The following is a 17543-nucleotide window of genomic DNA, read 5'->3' as shown; positions in this document are numbered from 1 at the left end:
TTTTACCCTTCGGACATGCAAATTTGAATTGTCAACAATGGTATTACTTGGAAGGTGGCAATGTTGAGAATCCTGTAAACTGCAGGGTTCAATTTGTTAGAGACTTTTTGGTTTTTGGCCAATTGCAAGCAAGAGAGAGAGTGAAGAGAGCTCTGTACACTGTGTTGCAGAACAAAAGAGAAGCAAAGGCTTTAGGTAAACTTCCATTACCTTGGCCCTTGAGGAAAAGTCATCCACCTGTCTCTAATTTAATGCTGCTCTCAAATTCTTATTCTTTAACTTCCCTAAAGTTCCCATCGCCAAAACTCAGTCTTCACCAAAATCGCAGCCCAAAACGAATCGTGAAAATGGCCCAGACTGCCCAAAACCCGGGTAAGAAATCTCATCGTCTATCTGATTCAAGAATCAATCTGAGAGAACTGAGACTATGAATTTTTATTTGGGTGCAGCTGTCTTGTAACCAAGTTACAAACTTTGTAAGTAATTTAGTGGTTTCTTTGTTAATTGCAGTGAAGCAGCAATTGAAAATCGTTGTACCCAACAAACATGGTGAAAAACTTGTGGGCTTATTACATGACACAGGTTCTGGGGAGATTGTAATCTTATGTCATGGTTTTCGATCCTCAAAGGTTTGGCTTTTGTCATGTATGAACGATGAAGTTCTTCTTTCTTTTTGAAATTGAATTCAGCTTAGTTCGTTACGAAAATGTCCATGAAATTTTCAGTGGCTAAATATAGTATCTGATTTGTTATTCAGTATTATAGTGTAATTCATTAGGAAGATGTCTATGAGTGAGGATTCATGAGAATACTATAATGCTGGGTAGGCTTCATGATGGTATAGCCTTCTCTTTCGGTTTCCAGGAGACAACTAGTATTGCAAACATTGCTGTTGCGTTGGAGAATGAAGGAATTAGCTCCTTCCGTTTTGACTTTGCTGGAAATGGGTAAGGCTGTGAATCATGGTATCTGAGTTTAATAGGTTCTATGAACAGTTTCATTAGAGACATTGTAATGGTGTTGATTTAGCTGTGGTATTTCTGTTTTCAGGGAAAGTGAAGGTACCTTTCAGTATGGTCATTATCGTAGAGAGGCTGATGACTTGCATGCTGTAGTCCAACACTTCTCTGGGGCAAATCGTGTACCAAGTGCAATCCTTGGGCACAGTAAAGGTGTGTTCGATTGCTTTGCAATTCTTGTGAAATTTTTGCCTTTAGTGAAAACTCATTTTAAAGTACCATAATTTTGCTTTTAGTACAGTCTTGATCATGAGTTGGCTTGAAGTATTCCTGTAAAGTTATTGTTCATACTAGATAGATCTTTCACGGTTGGTACTGGGTGGTATATAATGAAAACATAGTATTTGTTTATCTTATACCAAAATCATTGCTGGAAATGCTGCTTCAGGAGGTAATGTTGTGCTCCTATATGCTTCCAAGTATCATGACATTCCTACCGTTGTCAATGTTTCTGGGCGTTATGATATGAAGAGAGGCATTAAAGAACGCTTGGGAGAAGACTTTATGCAAAGAATCAAGAAGGAAGGATTTATTGATGTTCAGAATAAGAGAGGTAATTTGCTAATTCTACTTTATGTGTGGTGATCTCCAGAAACTCATATGGTAGGGAAGAAATGGCCTAGATAAAGGTTTCAACTGTTTCAGCATTTGTATCTATTCACTTTCTGGAATCAGTATAATGTTACCTGCAGTGTTACTGTACAAAACAGACTTGACCTCCAAAACTCATATGGTAGGACAGAAATGGTCTAGATAAAGATTTCAACTGTTTCAACATTTGTATTCCTTCGCTTTCTGGAATCAGTATAATGTTATCTGCAGTGTTACTGTAGAAACAGACTTGTTTTATACTGTCTGTTAGTACCATAATTCCTTATTCCTATTTTCTTCCCTTCATAAATTTGTGAGGATTGTGGTTCTATTGACAATGTTGAAGGACCAACTTACCTGTTTTTTCAAATTCGGAAAAGAATTATCTGCGACCACGAGGTGTAGAAATAATACTGGTTATAGTTGCAACTTGTGAGTCAAAAGTCTATGCTTTTGATAATTTACTAGGCAGAGTGACTGATAGACAAGGCCTGAAGTGTAGATGCTTTTGTTAACCTAGGAGTATTGGCCAAAAAGATAAACTAACCTAGCAGAGTGAATGTGAGGTATTCCTGAAGATCGGCTGCTGCTTTACAGTCTTTACTCACCTTGAATATATATGCAATCACTCTCAGACACACACCTACACGAGCTGGTATGCTGGTCTCCCATAGTTAATGGATACTATACTTGCAGGAAGTTATCGAGTGACAGAGGTAAGTTTGATGGATCGCCTAAGTACAGATATGCATGAAGCATGCCTTCAGATTGACAAAGATTGTCGGTAAGCAAACTATAGCTAAATCCCTATTGTTTTTTAACGTTTGCCTTTTCCCTCCTGTTTGATCTTATTTTCTTGCACTTTCTGCATGACCAAGTTTCTCAGTGATTCTTATACAGGGTATTAACTGTCCACGGGTCTGCTGACGAAGTCATCGCTGTTGAAGACGCATTAGAGTTTGCCAAGATTATACCCAACCACAAACTACATATCATAGAGGGAGCTAACCATAACTACAGCTCACATCAAGCCGAGTTGGCATCAGTTGTTGTGGACTTCATAAAGACATCTCTGCAGCAGGACAAGGCTACTTCTTAATTTGTTGGTCCTTCTATACCAATCAGTATACAATTTGCTTGGTTCTTTCCCCTGAAGTGATAACAAAGTTAGTCTTGCAGTTTTTTTTATCGACTATTGTTGGGATTTACCTCGACGTTCATAACTGCCGACAACCTTCGTTGGCCGACTTGGTGCTGTGCCAGAGAAATAAGATACTTGGTGACCTCAATTATGGTTCAACTTTTAGAGGAATTACACTCTCTGAGTCTCTGTTGTGTATGCAAATCAATGTTGTACATGTATAGGGATCGTCTTATAAACTACATGCATTTCCGTATGAAACCATTTTCTTGTAACATTCTCAATTTATTCATTTTTCTTGAGATTCGTTAAGAACTCAAGATTGATCGAAATATGTTCTCAGCTTAACAATGTACAATACGAAGCTAACCATTTGTTTTGTTATTCTTTATGTCTCCAAAAAAAAAAAAAATTAGAAAAATTTGATGGGAAACTTACGCGGATGAATCAAAGGTGTTTTTCTTATTATGTTAAATCTTTTATGAACAACTTCTGTTAAGTCAATAGAGGTGTTTCCCTTGCTTTTAATTCTTTTGTGAAAGGATTTCATTGATGGATCATTTTTTAACAAAAGTTGTTTTTAGTTCAGGCACTTGGCACTTAGTGTGCTTTGTTCTATTATAATTCGTTCCTAAATAAAGCGAGAGATATTAAGTAGTATTATCTTATGTATAAGGATATTTTTTATCTACTTTGATACTGCTATCGTATGTAATAGTGTTCTGGCCTGAGCTTCTTCATGATGAATTGAGATGATCTTTACTCAAAAAAACAAAAGTTGTTGTTATTTTTATTTCCAATGGGATGATTTTTGTGATTAATAATTAACATGTTATTTTTTTTAATTTTTATGAAAAAATTTTGCCGACGAATAATAGTTGGCTACATCTGTTTGTCTCTTGACCACGATTCCAGACTCTAGTGAACTGAAGACTAAAGACTGGAGACAGCTCTGTAAGCAAAGGCCATTATCTTTAGGAATAGTTATATTCCATATAGATTAATCCTGCTCTGAAATTCTTCAACTTCACCATATATTTTGTTCGCCAAAACTTTACGATCTTCACCAAAATCGCACCCAAAAAAGAGAATTTTGAAATAAATGGCAGAGTCTGCTCAAAACCCAGGTAATGAATGTCTTCATATCCCACTCATATATAACATACTCCTTCTTTGTGTTGCTCTGGACCTGTGGTAGTTGCAACAAATACAAACTACTATATATATATTGATGAAGTATGAAGCTTTGTTATTTGTGTGCGTAGTGTTGAGATTGTGAATTGCACTGTTACAGTGGCCCAGCAACAGAAAATCATTGTAACCAACAAACATGGTGAAAAGCTTGTGGGCTTATTACATGACACTGGTTCTGGCGATATTGTAATCTTATGCCATGGTTTTACATCCACCAAGGTTTGCCTTTTCTTCAATTTCTAGCTTGATTAGGATAAAGGTTTAATCTTTTAGTTATTTCTCTAGTATATGTTTATATTCTATCATGGAATTTTGATTTTTGGACATATTATGTGATTTTTAGGTCTGCTATGTAGACAACATTGATGAAATTCTACATTAATAGATTGGTGATTAGCATGGGCATATAGATAAGAAAACTTTAAACTTGAGTTGGCTTCATTTTGGGTAATGTTGACAGCATATATCTCTTGATTTCCAGGACGACCCTATTATGGTGAACCTCGCTGTTGCATTGGAAAGTGAAGGAATTAGTTCGTTTCGTTTTGATTTTTCTGGAAATGGGTGAGTGCTAGAGAACTGTAAACTCTTGAATTTAACTGGTACTGTGAAGAAACTAAGTTGTGTTTACGGAACTCTTGAACCTTTTAGTTGTAAGTGTGGCCCCATATTTAGTTGGCAATCTTGTTATGAAGAGCAGTCTTGGTGACTTCAGATTTCCAGGTTACAGTGATGTTGATTTGGCTGTGTTAATTTGGGTTTGTAGGGAAAGTGAAGGCATCTTTGAGTATGGTAACTATCGGAAAGAAGCTGATGACTTACATGCTGTAGTTGAACACTTCTCAGGGACAAACCGTGTAGCAAGTGTAATTTTGGGGCACAGCAAAGGTGTGTTGGTTGTTTCCCATTATCAGTATGTGAAATTTTACTATTAGAAATAGAGGAAAGCACTCTATTGTAAATTGTCATTCATGCAAATTTGGGATAAGACTCATTTTAGTGTCTGGAAAATATGTTAACTTTAGGTCTTTATGGTCTTAGCAGCTTAGTTGTCACCAAAGTTATTGTTGATAGATCTAGCTGTTGATGTTGGCGGTGAGACCATATAAAAGCACAGGATTTCTGTAGCATGTGATAAAAATTTTGCTGAAAAATGTTACTACAGGAGGTGATGTGGTGCTGCTGTATGCTTCTAAGTATCATGACATTCGTACTGTTGTCAATGTTTCTGGACGTTATGATCTGAAGAAAGGCATTGGAGAACGCTTGGGGAAAGACTTTATGGAAATGATCAAGAAGGAAGGCTTCCTTGATATCAAGAATAACACAGGTAATTTGTTATTCTTTGTGTCTTGTGTTTCCGAACATTCATATCTGAGACCAGAGACGGAATGGATAAATATATTGATATAAACCTTTCAGTTATTGTGGTTTGTCTTGAGTTACTTTCTGGACGCTAAAAGCATCCACAATGCTAAGCATGTCCAAGGTCCGAGAATATTGACTAAGAATTCATCTGTTCCTTAAGCATATTGCTGTGATCACTTGTCAACGAATGCTGATGAGCCAGCTTACCTGTTTTTATCCCTTTGTACTTATATTATCTCTGAGTAAAAGGTTTAGCAATACTATTGATAATTTGAACCATAATAGACAAAAGACTCTCTCATCCACACACACACGCACACGCACACACACACACAAAGGAGCAATGTGTATGGTGGCATTTCACACATTTAATGGATTCTCTCATTGTAGGAGGTGTTGCTTACCGTGTGACTGAAGAAAGTCTGATGGATCGCCTAAGTACTGATATGCATGAATCATGCCTTCAGATTGGCAAAGAATTCCAGTAAGAAAATTGTAATTAATTCTGTCTTCTTTTATTGTTGTCTTCGTGAATTTCTGCATGACCAAGTTTATTCGTGATTCTGTATGTACAGGGTGTTGACGGTCCATGGATCTGATGATGAGGTCATCCCTGTGGACGATGCAGTGGAGTTTTCCAAGATAATACCTAACCACAAATTACATATTGTAAGGGGAGCTAACCATAACTACACCTCACATCAAGCTGAGTTGGCTTCAGTTGTGGTGGACTACATAAAGACAGCTCTGCAGCAGGACGAGCCAACTTCCAACTAGGTACCCTATGCCAATCAGAATATAAATTCCTGAAGTTGTACCTATTGATGATTAGGTGCCTGGGGGTTCCATGAACTTGATGTAGTTGGATGCACACATATATGCTTTGCCATAAGTATGTGCTTACTAATAAAACCTGTATCTTATCATGGTGATTCTGAGAAAATTCAACGGTTCAACTGTTACATGCTGTAATCCAACACTTCTCTAGGAAAACCATTTAGCAAGTGCAATTGCCGGGCACAGTAAAGGTGTGTTGGTTGTTTACTATTGTCAATATTGAAATTTACTGTAATCTGGTAAGGAAAAAGGTTTATTGCAAATAATCATTCATGAGACTTTGGATATGTTAGTAGATCTCTTATTACAGTGTGACCCATAAGTCCAGGTTAAAATGATCTAAGCAGCTTAGCTCCTAGTCAGTAAGTAATGATTGTTCAATAACTATTGATCGAAAATGGTATATTGCTTCTTACATTGCTACAAAAACAGTGAAATCTTACTGCAGGAGGCCATTGCTCCTCTATGCTTCTAAGTATCATGACATCCCTGCTGTTGTCAATGTTTCTGGACGCTGTGATCTGAAAAGAGGCATTACATTTGCGGAAAGACCGCGAATAATCAAGAAAGATGGATTCATTGATGTACATTGTAAAACAGTTAACTAGCTGAGTCTTATTTATGCACTGAATTCCAAAATTTGTGTGTGAGGCCAGAGAAAGCATGGATAAACTTGTAGATATGAAATCTTTCGACACTTGTATTCATTTACTGAATCGATACACACAAGCAATGTGTATGCAGGCAATTCACACAATGTATGATATGCTTGTAGGGACTGCTACTTATCGTGCGACAGAGGAAAGTTTAATGGATAGCGTAAGTACTGATATGCATGAATCATGCCTTAAGATTGACAAAGAATGCCGGTAAGCAGACTGTAAGTCTTTTTTCATTTCTTGCATCTTCTGCATGACCGATTAGTTTATCAGTGATTCTGTACAGAACTGGGTGTTGACAGTCCATGGATCTTCTGATGAGACCATCCCGTTTGAAGATGCATTAGAGTTTTAAAAGATAATACCAAATCACAATTTACATATTCTACAAGGAGCAAATCATTGTTAGTTTTTTACACCTCACATCAAGCTGAATTAGGCAATTAGCATCGATCAGTAGTTGTGGACTATATAAAGGCAGCTCTGCATCAGAAGACATAGCTTAGCTGCCATGATTTTGATAACTGAGTGATACCAATTATTCTGGGGCAAGCAAACATGCCCTTAACCTGTCCTTTTGTTCACTGATTATGGGCAAATCCCCGATTATTGATAATTGAAACGAGTGAATAATGTTGAGTGTACCATCTTTTCGTGTACGACTGAATTAATGATCCAACGAAAACTTATTTAATTAAGATATGGTATGGAATATTTCTTGGATTAATCTGTGCATGCTTCTCATGTAATAGTCAATTAACAATCTGGATCTGAATCCCTCATCTCTACTAGTCTAATTTGTATGAAAAACTCAAGCTCATACATTTGGCAATAATTTTATTTATGCTTGTCCCACGTGTTGTGAACAACAGTTATCTTACTCGATTATTATGTCAGCATCTGCCTATAACTAATATATCAGCGGTCTGGTACTAACTTGGGTACCAAAGTCAGCTGTGAAGATCGAGAAGCAAAGACTGGTAATTTCCATTTCCCTTCTTGCTGCTCTCAAATTCTTTAACTTCCTTTGTTGCAGATCGCTTAACCAAGTTTACTCTTCACAAAAATCGCAGTGCAAAACGAATCTTGGAATAACATGGCAGAGGCTGCACAGATGCTAGGTAAGAAATTTCATTATCTCACTCATATTTTAGCAATTTGACATAGTACATGCTTATATGTGTGTGTGCGTGTTTTGTACTTTTCATCAAAATAAGAAATCTGAAAGACTGAAACTCTGAACTATTTTATCTGTGTGGCGTCTCACCAAGTTAGCAATTGTTTTGAGAAAATTAGTTAATGGTGGTTGCTTTCACTGTTTCAGTGAGCCAGAAGCAGAAAATGATTGTAACCAACAATCATGGTGAAAAGCTTGTCGGCTTATTACATGAAACCGGTTCAAGGGAGATTGTGATCTTGTGCCATGGAGCCCGAGCCTCCAAGGTTGGGTTTTGTGATTGTTTTTATGTCTTTCTAGAGCTTAATTTGTACAGACTGAGTAGGAATTGATAAGCAGATGACTTGAGTTGTTTTCGCTAATATTTCGTTAATGAAACTTGATATTACTATAGAGTGACTGTAGACAACATTGATGCGAACCACCTAATTCATTCAGTCTAGGTAAACTCTTACAGCTTATGTCTCTTGATTTTCCAGGACCACTTTATTATAGAGAACCTTGCTGTTACATTGGAAAAGGAAGGAATTAGTTCCTTCCGTTTTGATTTCGCTGGAAATGGGTAAGGCAGTAGTAATTGTTTTATTTTAACTTCTTGAACTTCAGAGGTTTTTGTGATAACTCAGTTGTGTGGACCTAATTAATCAATCTCATAGTTCTTGTAATGTCTTGGGAAATTCCGATCTATGCCTTACAATGTTGCTGATTGAGTTGTGTTCTTTTGGTTTCAGAGAAAGTGAAGGCGCCTTTCAGTTTGGTCACATGAGGAGAGAAGCTGATGACATGCATGCTGTAATCCAACACTTCTCTGGATCAAACCATGTAGTTAGTGCAATTTTCGGGCACAGTAAAGGTGCGTAATTTTCTTTGATACTTGATAGATCCATAACTGCTGATATTGGACGAAAGATAATACCGTATTGCTATACTTCAGGAGGCGGTGATGTGCTCCTGTATGCTTCAAAGTATCATGACATTCCTACGGTTGTCGAAGCTTCTGCACGCTATGACCTAAAGAAAGGCATTGAAGAACGCCTGGGGAAAGACTTTATGGAGAAGATCAAAACGGAAGGATTCGTTGATATTGGTAATATGTTATCCATAGTTTATGTGTGGCAGACAAAGATGTTTAGAAATTGTACTAAATAGTTGTGATCTGTGAGTCAAAATTTGTAGCTAAAAGATAAATGCAAAAGACTACATGCTTTCAGTAGGGGAAGAGTGAATTTCACACAGTTGGTCAATGCTATGCTTGCAGGAAGTCCTAAATTTCGGGTGACTGTGGAAAGCTTGATGGACCGCCTAAGCACCGATATGTGTGAATCGTGCCTCAAGATTGACAAAGATTGCCGGTAAGCAAACTGAAATAAACTGTTTCTAGATTGTTCATATGTTTCCTTCTCTCTTTTATTTTTCATTTCTTGCATCTTCTGCATGACTAAGTTTATTGGGGATTCTGTTATACAGGGTGCTAATAGTCCATGGATCTGCTGATGAGATCACTCCTGTTGAAGATGCATTTGAGTTTGCCAAGATCATACCTAACCACAAAATACATATTATAGAAGGAGCCGATCATTGTTACACATCGCATCAGGCCGAGTTAGACACAGTTGTTGTGGACTTCATAAAAGCAGCTCTGCAGCAGGACAAGGCTTCTTCCAACTAGCTAGGTACTGTATGCCAGTCAATCAGCATTCAAGTTAATGTTGTGCATGTTTCCTGTGTCATACGATTGATGATTATTCTTATCTTGTGAGGCTGAGTTCTTCTTCGAATCTATTTTCCATCAAAGATGTTGAGTTTTTTGTCTTTCCATGATCTGGTGCATGAAATAATAGTGAAGATCTTCATGATCCAAATTCCAAACATCGTTGCCCCATGAATCGATGAAGTGGTTTCCTCATAATGTTATCATCAATCGACTCAAATTTGCGGAATTTGTCTTTGAGCTGCATTAGTCAAGTCAAAATGTTGGAGTTCACTCTGCATTTTTACCACAAAAATAACCAAATTCAATCAAGAACATGGTCTATAACAAGGAAAGCATTCACATTAAGTTGATTCCAAGAATCAAGGTGAACAAGTAAAAAAATGTGAAAATGTCTCAGTCTACCTGGACTCGATTTTGTTAATGCATCGCTTGATATAGAAGGCAATCAACAGATATAAGACACAGTGACATTGATAATAGATTGACAGATTATCAAGGAGTCATGAGCAACAGATTCTGAATAATTACAGGCCAAGTAAAAGATTAAAAAAGTAGATTATTAGGATGATACCAATGACTAAGATGATATCTTGTAACATGAAACGACAGGAAACATCAATACATCATGTATACTCTAATATTTTCACCAACATGCAACATTACATCAAACTCACTCCGCTATTTCATCGAAACTCAGTTTGTGCAAGTGTCACGTTTTCGATATGTGATTCTCTAGGTCCTAGCAACTCCGACAACTTACGTCAACACTCAAATAACGCGATTCTTCCACATATCTCATCTGGGTCGACGGGTAGAATGTGCAAACTTCATTGCGCACGCCATTGTTCTATCCACAAGAGGAGGTATTCATCGATGAGCTTCCTTTTCCTTTCCAGTCAAGATGACTTCTCCATGGTTTGTCGACCATTTCCTTGCATGCAAATATCAAGAACAGCTAAGAAGTTTCCTAAATGCAGTTGGCAACTTGGCATATGACTAAGCGCCACTCATTTAAAGACTCCCATATACAAAATCAACACTACCACTTGGGTGTCAGACATATTCGGATTATAAAAGGGTCGTGACATTGTTAGAGTTTGGCTTACACAGTTTTATCGACTATTGTTGGGACTTACCTCGACATTCATAACTGCCGACGACCTTCGTTGGCCGACTTGGTGCTGTGCCAGAGAAATACTTGGTGACCTCAATTATGGTTAAACTTTTAGAGGAATTACACTCTGTTGTGTGTGCAAATCAATGTTGTACATGTATAGGGATCGTCTTATAAACTACATGCATTTATGAAACCATTTTCTTTTAACATTCTCAATTTATTAATTTTTCTTGAGATTCGTTAAGAACTTAAAATTGATCGAAATATGTTCTCTGCTTAACAATTAACAATACGAAGCTAACTATTTGTTTTGTTATTGTTTATGTCTCCAAAATAAAAAATTAGAAAAATTTGATGGGAAACTTTCGCCGATGAATCAAAAGTGTTTTTCTTAATATGTTAAATTTTTATGAACGACTTCTGTTAAGTGAATAGAGGTGTTTTCTTTCTTTTGTGAAAGGATTTCATTGATGGATCATTTTTTAACAAAAGTTGTTTTTAGTTCAGGCACCTAGTGTGCTTTGTTCTATTCTAGTTCGTTCCTAAATAAAGCGAAATATTAAGTGGTATTATCCAATGTATAAAAATATTTCTTATCTGCTTTGATATAGCCGTGAAATCGTATGTAATGCTGTTCTGGCCTGAGCTTCTTCATGATGAATTGAGATTATCTTTACTCTGAAGACTGAAGACTGAAGACAGCTCCGTAAGCAAAAGCCATTATCTTTAGGAAGAGTTATATTCCATATAGATTAATCCTGCTCTGAAATTCTTCAACTTCAACATATATTTTGTTCGCCAAAACTTTACGATCTTCACCAAAATCGCACCCAAAAAAGAGAATCTTGAAATAAATGGCAGAGTCTGCTCAAAACCCAGGTAATGAATTTCTTCATATCCCACTCATATATCATATACTCCTTCTTCGTGTTGCTCTGGACCTGTGGTAGTTGCAACTAATACAAACTACTATATATATATTGATGAAGTATGAATCTTTGTTATTTGTGTGCGTAGTGTTGAGACTGTGTATTGCACTGTTTCAGTGGCCCAGCAACAGAAAATCATTGTGACCAACAAACATAGTGAAAAGCTGGTGGGATTATTACATGACACTGGTTCTGGGGATATCGTAATCTTATGCCATGGTTTTACATCCACCAAGGTTTGCCTTTTCTTCAATTTCTAGCTTGATTAGGATAAAGGTTTAATCTTTTAGTTATTTCTCTAGTATATGTTTATATTCTATCATGGAATTTTGATCTTCGGACATATTATGTGATTTTTAGGTCTGCTATGTAGACAACATTGATGAAATTCTACATTAATAGATTGGTGATTAGCATGGGCATATAGATAAGAAAACTTTAAACTTGAGTTGGCTTCATTTTGGGTAATGTTGACAGCATATATCTCTTGATTTCCAGGACGACCCTATTATGGTGAACCTCGCTGTTGCATTGGAAAGTGAAGGAATTAGTTCGTTTCGTTTTGATTTTTCTGGAAATGGGTGAGTGCTAGAGAATTGTAAACTCTTGAATTTAACTGGTACTGTGAAGAAACTAAGTTGTGTTTACGGAACTCTTGAACCTTTTAGTTGTAAGTGTGGCCCCATATTTAGTTGCCAATCTTGTTATGAAGAACAGTCTTGGTGACTTCAGATTTCCAGGTTACAGTGATGTTGATTTGGCTGTGTTAATTTGGGTTTGTAGGGAAAGTGAAGGCATCTTTGAGTACGGTAACTATCGGAAAGAAGCTGATGACTTACATGCTGTAGTTGAACACTTCTCAGGGACAAGCCGTGTAGCAAGTGTAATTTTGGGGCACAGCAAAGGTGTGTTGGTTGTTTCCCATTATCAGTATGTGAAATTTTACTATTAGAAATAGAGGAAAGCACTCTATTGTAAATTGTCATTCATGCAAATTTGGGATAAGACTCATTTTAGTGTCTGGAAAATATGTTAACTTTAGGTCTTTATGGTCTTAGCAGCTTAGTTGTCACCAAAGTTATTGTTGATAGATCTAGCTGTTGATGTTGGCGGTAAGACCATATAAAAGCACAGGATTTCTGTAGCATGTGATAAAAATTTTGCTGAAAAATGTTACTACAGGAGGTGATGTGGTGCTGCTGTATGCTTCTAAGTATCATGACATTCGTACTGTTGTCAATGTTTCTGGACGTTATGATCTGAAGAAAGGCATTGGAGAACGCTTGGGGAAAGACTTTATGGAAATGATCAAGAAGGAAGGCTTCCTTGATATCAAGAATAACACAGGTAATTTGTTATTCTTTGTGTCTTGTGTTTCCAAACATTCATATCTGAGACCAGAGATGGAATGGATAGATATATTGATATAAACCTTTCAGTTATTGTGGTTTGTCACTTTGTCTTGAGTTACTTTCTGCACACCAAAAGCATCCACAAGGGTCCCAGATTATTGCCTAAGAATTCATCTGTTCCTTAAGCCTGTTACTGTGATCACTAGTCAACAAATGATGACAATCCAGCTTACCTGATGTTATCCATTTGTATTTATAATTATCGAGGTTTAGCAATACTATTGATTATTAGAGTTATGATTTAAAGTCAAAATTTGAACCATAATAGACAGAAGACTCTCAGCCACGCACACAAGCACACACACACAAAAGGAGCAATGTGTATGGTGGCATTTCACACATTTAATGGATTCTCTGCTTGTAGGAGGTGTTGCTTACCGTGTGACCGAAGAAAGTCTGATGGATCGCCTAAGTACTGATATGCAAGAATCATGCCTTCAGATTGGCAAAGAATGCCAGTAAGAAAATTGTAATTAATCCCATCTTCTTTTATTGTTTTGTCTTCTTAAATTTCTGCATGACCAAAGTTTATTGGTGATTCATGTACAGGGTGTTGACAGTCCATGGATCTGATGATGAGGTCATCCCTGTGGACGATGCAGTGGAGTTTTCCAAGATAATAACTAACCATAAATTACATATTGTTCGAGGAGCTAATCATTGTTACACCTCGCATCAAGCTGAGTTAGCTTCAGTTGTGGTGGACTACATAAAGACCGCTCTGCAGCAGGACAAGACTACTTCCATCTAGGTACTCGATGCCAGTCAGAATATCAATTCCTGAAGTTGTACCTGTTGATGATTAGGTGCCTGGGGATTCTATGAACTTGATGTAGCTGGATACATACAATTATGCTTTGCCATAAGTCGGTGCTTATTAATAAAACCCTCATCTTATCATGGTGACTCGAGAAAAAAAATTTACAGTTTGACTGTTACACTTTTCTCTGTCAAAGTTATTTCAGTTTCTTTGCCATGATCTTTGCATGCAATATTCGAGAACTAACAATGCAAACCAGTAAGTTAACTGAACAGTTGTTCAGTGAAGGTCGTTACTTTATTGTGAAACTTTATTCTGTCCTCGTGTAAAATCATTTTGTGATTCTGAATGCTTGATTAGATTTTCAGTTGAAAAGGGTATGAAGTTCTGACTTCATTATGATCTACAATGCTGTATACCATTGGCCAGCAGAAAAGAGCCAAGCTTCCTGGAATAACTTGCCACCACTCTATTATCGAAACTGTTGCAGCTGCATCTTCTGCTTGGTACTCACATCATGGTACTCACACTGGTGTGTTTGGTTTGTTGTTACAAGTACAAGAAGACATTTCGACATATTCTTCCTGGGCTACATTTATTCGTCGAGGACTTAAATTTTTGGCAAAATTTTCTTAGTTACAGGCAATCTTGGTCTTGCACTGCTTCTTCGTTGAACTTATCCCAGTGCATATGCCCAAATGCCTATGAGCTGTATGACTGCCATACTCGCATAAAATTGCAGAATTCAAATGTTAAAATAGAAACTTTTATCTGATATTATTATATTGGTTAGTGAAGACTAGCCAAATTAAGAACTCTTATAGTTGACTCGCCAAAAATAACTCTAAAAATGAAGACTTTCCAAAAGAATCTCATATCATTAATGACTAAGAAGAGCTCTGTGAACTTAAATGCAGACTGGCAGAGCATAAAAGCAACAAAGCTGTAGGTATTTCCATCGCCTTGCCCTTCCGGACTACTTTTAGAGCATATGCAGCGGTAGGCGATGTGAATACCAAAAAAGTCACCTTTTGGTCAACTTGAGCAAAAAATCCAATGCTATGGGTTGAAATAGTCTAAGGCAAAATGGTGGGGCCCACCTGCCCAACCAATTCAAGAGGCAATTCTTGCCTTCTCAATTGCCACATGAAAAGGGGGACCACACCATATTTGTATAAAAAAATTGCTAAATAACAGTATTAAGTCATCATCTTATCTAAAGATAATTCAAAATCTTATTAAAATAGATTTTATATTTAAAAGTATACTTTGCCTATTATTATTGCCTTAACTGATGCATAAAAAACATGAAGGCAAAGGCAATTCATGTGAATATTATCAGACTTTATACATTTTCAGCCTATAGGCAGTGCCTACTGCTGCATATGCTCTTAGCGTTGTAATCGCTGCTGTCAAAGTTCCCTTTTGGGAGTCGCGTGACCGAGGGAAGTTTGATGGATCACGTTAGTGCTGATATGCATGAATCATGCCTTAAGATTGACAAAGAATGTCGATAAGTAAACTGTAGTTGGTTGTGTCTTTTTTCATTTCATGCATCTTCTGCATGACCAATTAGTTTATTGGTGATTTCTGTACATAACAGGGTGTTGACAGTCCATGGATCCAGGGGCGAAACTACTTTGAAGGCTTTATGGGCTGAAGCCTAGACAACATTTTGGGCTAAAAACCCTTAAGTATATATACTTCAGCCCATACCAGCCCAAAGAAAAAAAAATTAGAGGTTTGATTCGCGTCATCGCGTGTATCCCAACTCCCAGCCCACAGCAGCAGCAGCAGACAACCTCTGAGCCTCACGCATCCAAAGTCCTCCCACAGCAACAGACAGCCTCACGCATCCAAAGACCAAAGTCCTCACTGTCTCTACTCTCTAGTGTTTCAATGGAGGCATGGAGGTTATCCGCACTCCGGTTAGGCTAAATCGATTGAAACAACTCAAGTCTCAAACAAAGGTATGAAGCTCTAAACCTATCGATCTCCCCTGTTTTGAATTTGTGAATTGTGATACATCTCTGTTCAGCCTGGTCGGTCACTTCTTCTTCTTGATCTGCTTTTCCCAGTTGCCGATTCTGTTTGTGGTAACTGAAATCCCAGATCTTCTGAGTTGGGCTTTTGTGTTATTGTGTATTAGTGTATAAATTGAGGTTTGGGGGAGACTGGAGAGAGGGATTGAGGGAGATAGAGAAAGAGAGACTGAGAGAGAGAGAGAGAGAGAGAGAGAGAGAGAGAGAGAGAACTCGGTCCCCGGTGGTTGGTTAGCTGAGGAGTGAGGCTTGAGGATCTTGATTCTTGATCTGTTAATCATGGTCGGATTGGTCTCCTGGTCGGTCATGGTGGATGGATCACAGTCAGACACTCAGTCGGTGCCTTGGTGGATGGATAGACCGATAGAGTGATGCACTGATGTGGTGATGTTTTTTATGTTAGAATTACCGACTGATGTTTACTATGTTGTGATTATTTTTTTATTTAAAGATATGCATTTTGTGTTGCAAATTGGAGAATTATGAGTTTTGGTGAAAGTGATTGGGTTTATGCACAATACTAAGATTGCTGTTAATGTCCTTTCCATTTGGTCAGTGTTACTAACTTTATATTCTTTAGCCTGTCTTATTTAATCAGTGAGCGTTCCTTTCACAAACCCATTAGAATTATATATATGTTAAGGAGGCACGCATATTAAATCCATTAGACATTAAAGTCTGCTGCTAGTTAGTAACTAATAACTGTGAAGATGTTTGCAATCTTGCTTTGAGATTTTATCCTCATGATTTTACATCATATGATATGCTTGTTCTAGATGTGGAGTGTAGGTATTTTCTAGCAGATATTCATAAGGATCCAAGATTTGCCAACACAACTACTGTGTCTAATTTGTGTCGGCGGTTAGTTAAATCAAGAAAGTCAGCATTCTTTCCTATGATTTATAGATTGATTTGTCTTGTGTTGACTCTGACAGTTTCTACAACAACAACAGAGAGAGCATTTTCATCTATGACCATCATAAAAAGCAAACTTCAAAATAAGATGGAAGATGAGTTTTTTGATGATTTGATGGTTGTCTACATTGAAAATGAATTTGCTGATAGCATTGATAATGATTCTGTGATTGCTGAGTTTGAAGTGAGTGGATCTTGGAGGGTACGATTTAGTTAGTTTATTATTGTTTTACAACAAATGTATACTTGTAGTTTTTAATTTACGGGGTTTGGTTTTATGTCCCCTCCGTTGTATGTTTTGATCCAAAATAATAAATGTGTGAGGATGAGCCTCCCACTGGGTTCCAAACCTCAAAAAAAAAAATATATATATATATATATTGTGCCCTTCTAATTAGCCTAGACAGGAATTTCATCCTGGTTCCGCCACTGCATGGATCTCCTATTGAGATTCTCAGTTTGTCCATCAGTCTGGGGATGGTAAGCGGAGCTTTTGTTGAGTGCAGTACCTTGAACCTTGAAAAATGCCTCCCAAAAATTGCTTAAGAAAATGGGATCCCTATCAGAGATAATAGACTCAGGTATGCCATGTAGCTTGAAGATGTTGTTGACAAACTGTTGAACCACCATAGAAGCTGTATACGGGTGAGCCAATGCAATGAAGTGAC

General features: G+C 37.3%; 4 protein-coding genes across 11 annotated transcripts; all 4 read left to right on the top strand.

Moving 5' to 3' along the window:
• The first annotated feature begins 122 nt into the window (after positions 1-122).
• On the top strand, positions 123-3111 carry LOC112183378. The gene is made up of 7 exons (XM_024321737.2): positions 123-372; positions 511-629; positions 865-947; positions 1051-1172; positions 1408-1572; positions 2307-2394; positions 2511-3111. The coding sequence occupies exons 1-7, from the start codon at positions 252-254 to the stop codon at positions 2707-2709; spliced, it is 897 nt and encodes a 298-aa protein (XP_024177505.1). The 5' UTR covers positions 123-251; the 3' UTR covers positions 2710-3111.
• Positions 3112-3662: 551 nt separating this feature from the next.
• On the top strand, positions 3663-7724 carry LOC112187539. Of its 6 annotated transcripts, XR_005806710.1 has the most exons (9): positions 3663-3878; positions 4046-4164; positions 4427-4509; positions 4712-4833; positions 5111-5275; positions 5704-5797; positions 5889-6090; positions 6926-7019; positions 7707-7724. XR_005806710.1 is itself a non-coding variant. In XM_040514847.1 (8 exons), the coding sequence occupies exons 1-7, from the start codon at positions 3854-3856 to the stop codon at positions 6088-6090; spliced, it is 810 nt and encodes a 269-aa protein (XP_040370781.1). In that variant the 5' UTR covers positions 3663-3853; the 3' UTR covers positions 6926-7722. The 6 variants fall into 6 exon arrangements, 5 of the variants coding, with proteins under 5 accessions (XP_040370781.1, XP_024182148.1, XP_024182149.1 ...); XM_040514847.1 differs by having other exon boundaries at positions 6926-7722; XM_024326380.2 differs by lacking the exons at positions 6926-7019; positions 7707-7724 and adding an exon at positions 6583-6893.
• LOC112187542 lies at positions 7631-9855 on the top strand. The gene is made up of 8 exons (XM_024326389.2): positions 7631-7789; positions 7883-7930; positions 8134-8252; positions 8466-8548; positions 8718-8839; positions 8921-9073; positions 9245-9338; positions 9454-9855. The coding sequence occupies exons 2-8, from the start codon at positions 7906-7908 to the stop codon at positions 9653-9655; spliced, it is 798 nt and encodes a 265-aa protein (XP_024182157.1). The 5' UTR covers positions 7631-7789; positions 7883-7905; the 3' UTR covers positions 9656-9855.
• A 1546-nt stretch (positions 9856-11401) lies between these two features.
• LOC112187540 lies at positions 11402-14117 on the top strand. 3 transcript variants are annotated; one of them, XM_024326384.2, is made up of 7 exons: positions 11402-11696; positions 11864-11982; positions 12245-12327; positions 12530-12651; positions 12929-13093; positions 13523-13616; positions 13708-14117. In XM_024326384.2, exons 1-7 carry the CDS (start codon positions 11672-11674, stop codon positions 13907-13909), a joined length of 810 nt encoding a protein of 269 aa, XP_024182152.1. In that variant the 5' UTR covers positions 11402-11671; the 3' UTR covers positions 13910-14117. The 3 variants fall into 3 exon arrangements, with proteins under 3 accessions (XP_024182152.1, XP_024182154.1, XP_040370782.1); XM_024326386.2 differs by having other exon boundaries at positions 11403-11696; positions 13523-13627; positions 13708-13838; XM_040514848.1 differs by having other exon boundaries at positions 11404-11696; positions 11835-11982.
• The last annotated feature ends 3426 nt before the right edge of the window (positions 14118-17543 follow it).

This window comes from Rosa chinensis, chromosome 2, assembly GCF_002994745.2.
Source record: "Rosa chinensis cultivar Old Blush chromosome 2, RchiOBHm-V2, whole genome shotgun sequence".
In the NCBI taxonomy this organism is placed as follows: domain Eukaryota; kingdom Viridiplantae; phylum Streptophyta; class Magnoliopsida; order Rosales; family Rosaceae; genus Rosa; species Rosa chinensis.
The sequence above is the reverse complement of the archived record's forward strand: the minus strand, read 5'-3'. Positions and strand labels throughout refer to the sequence as shown.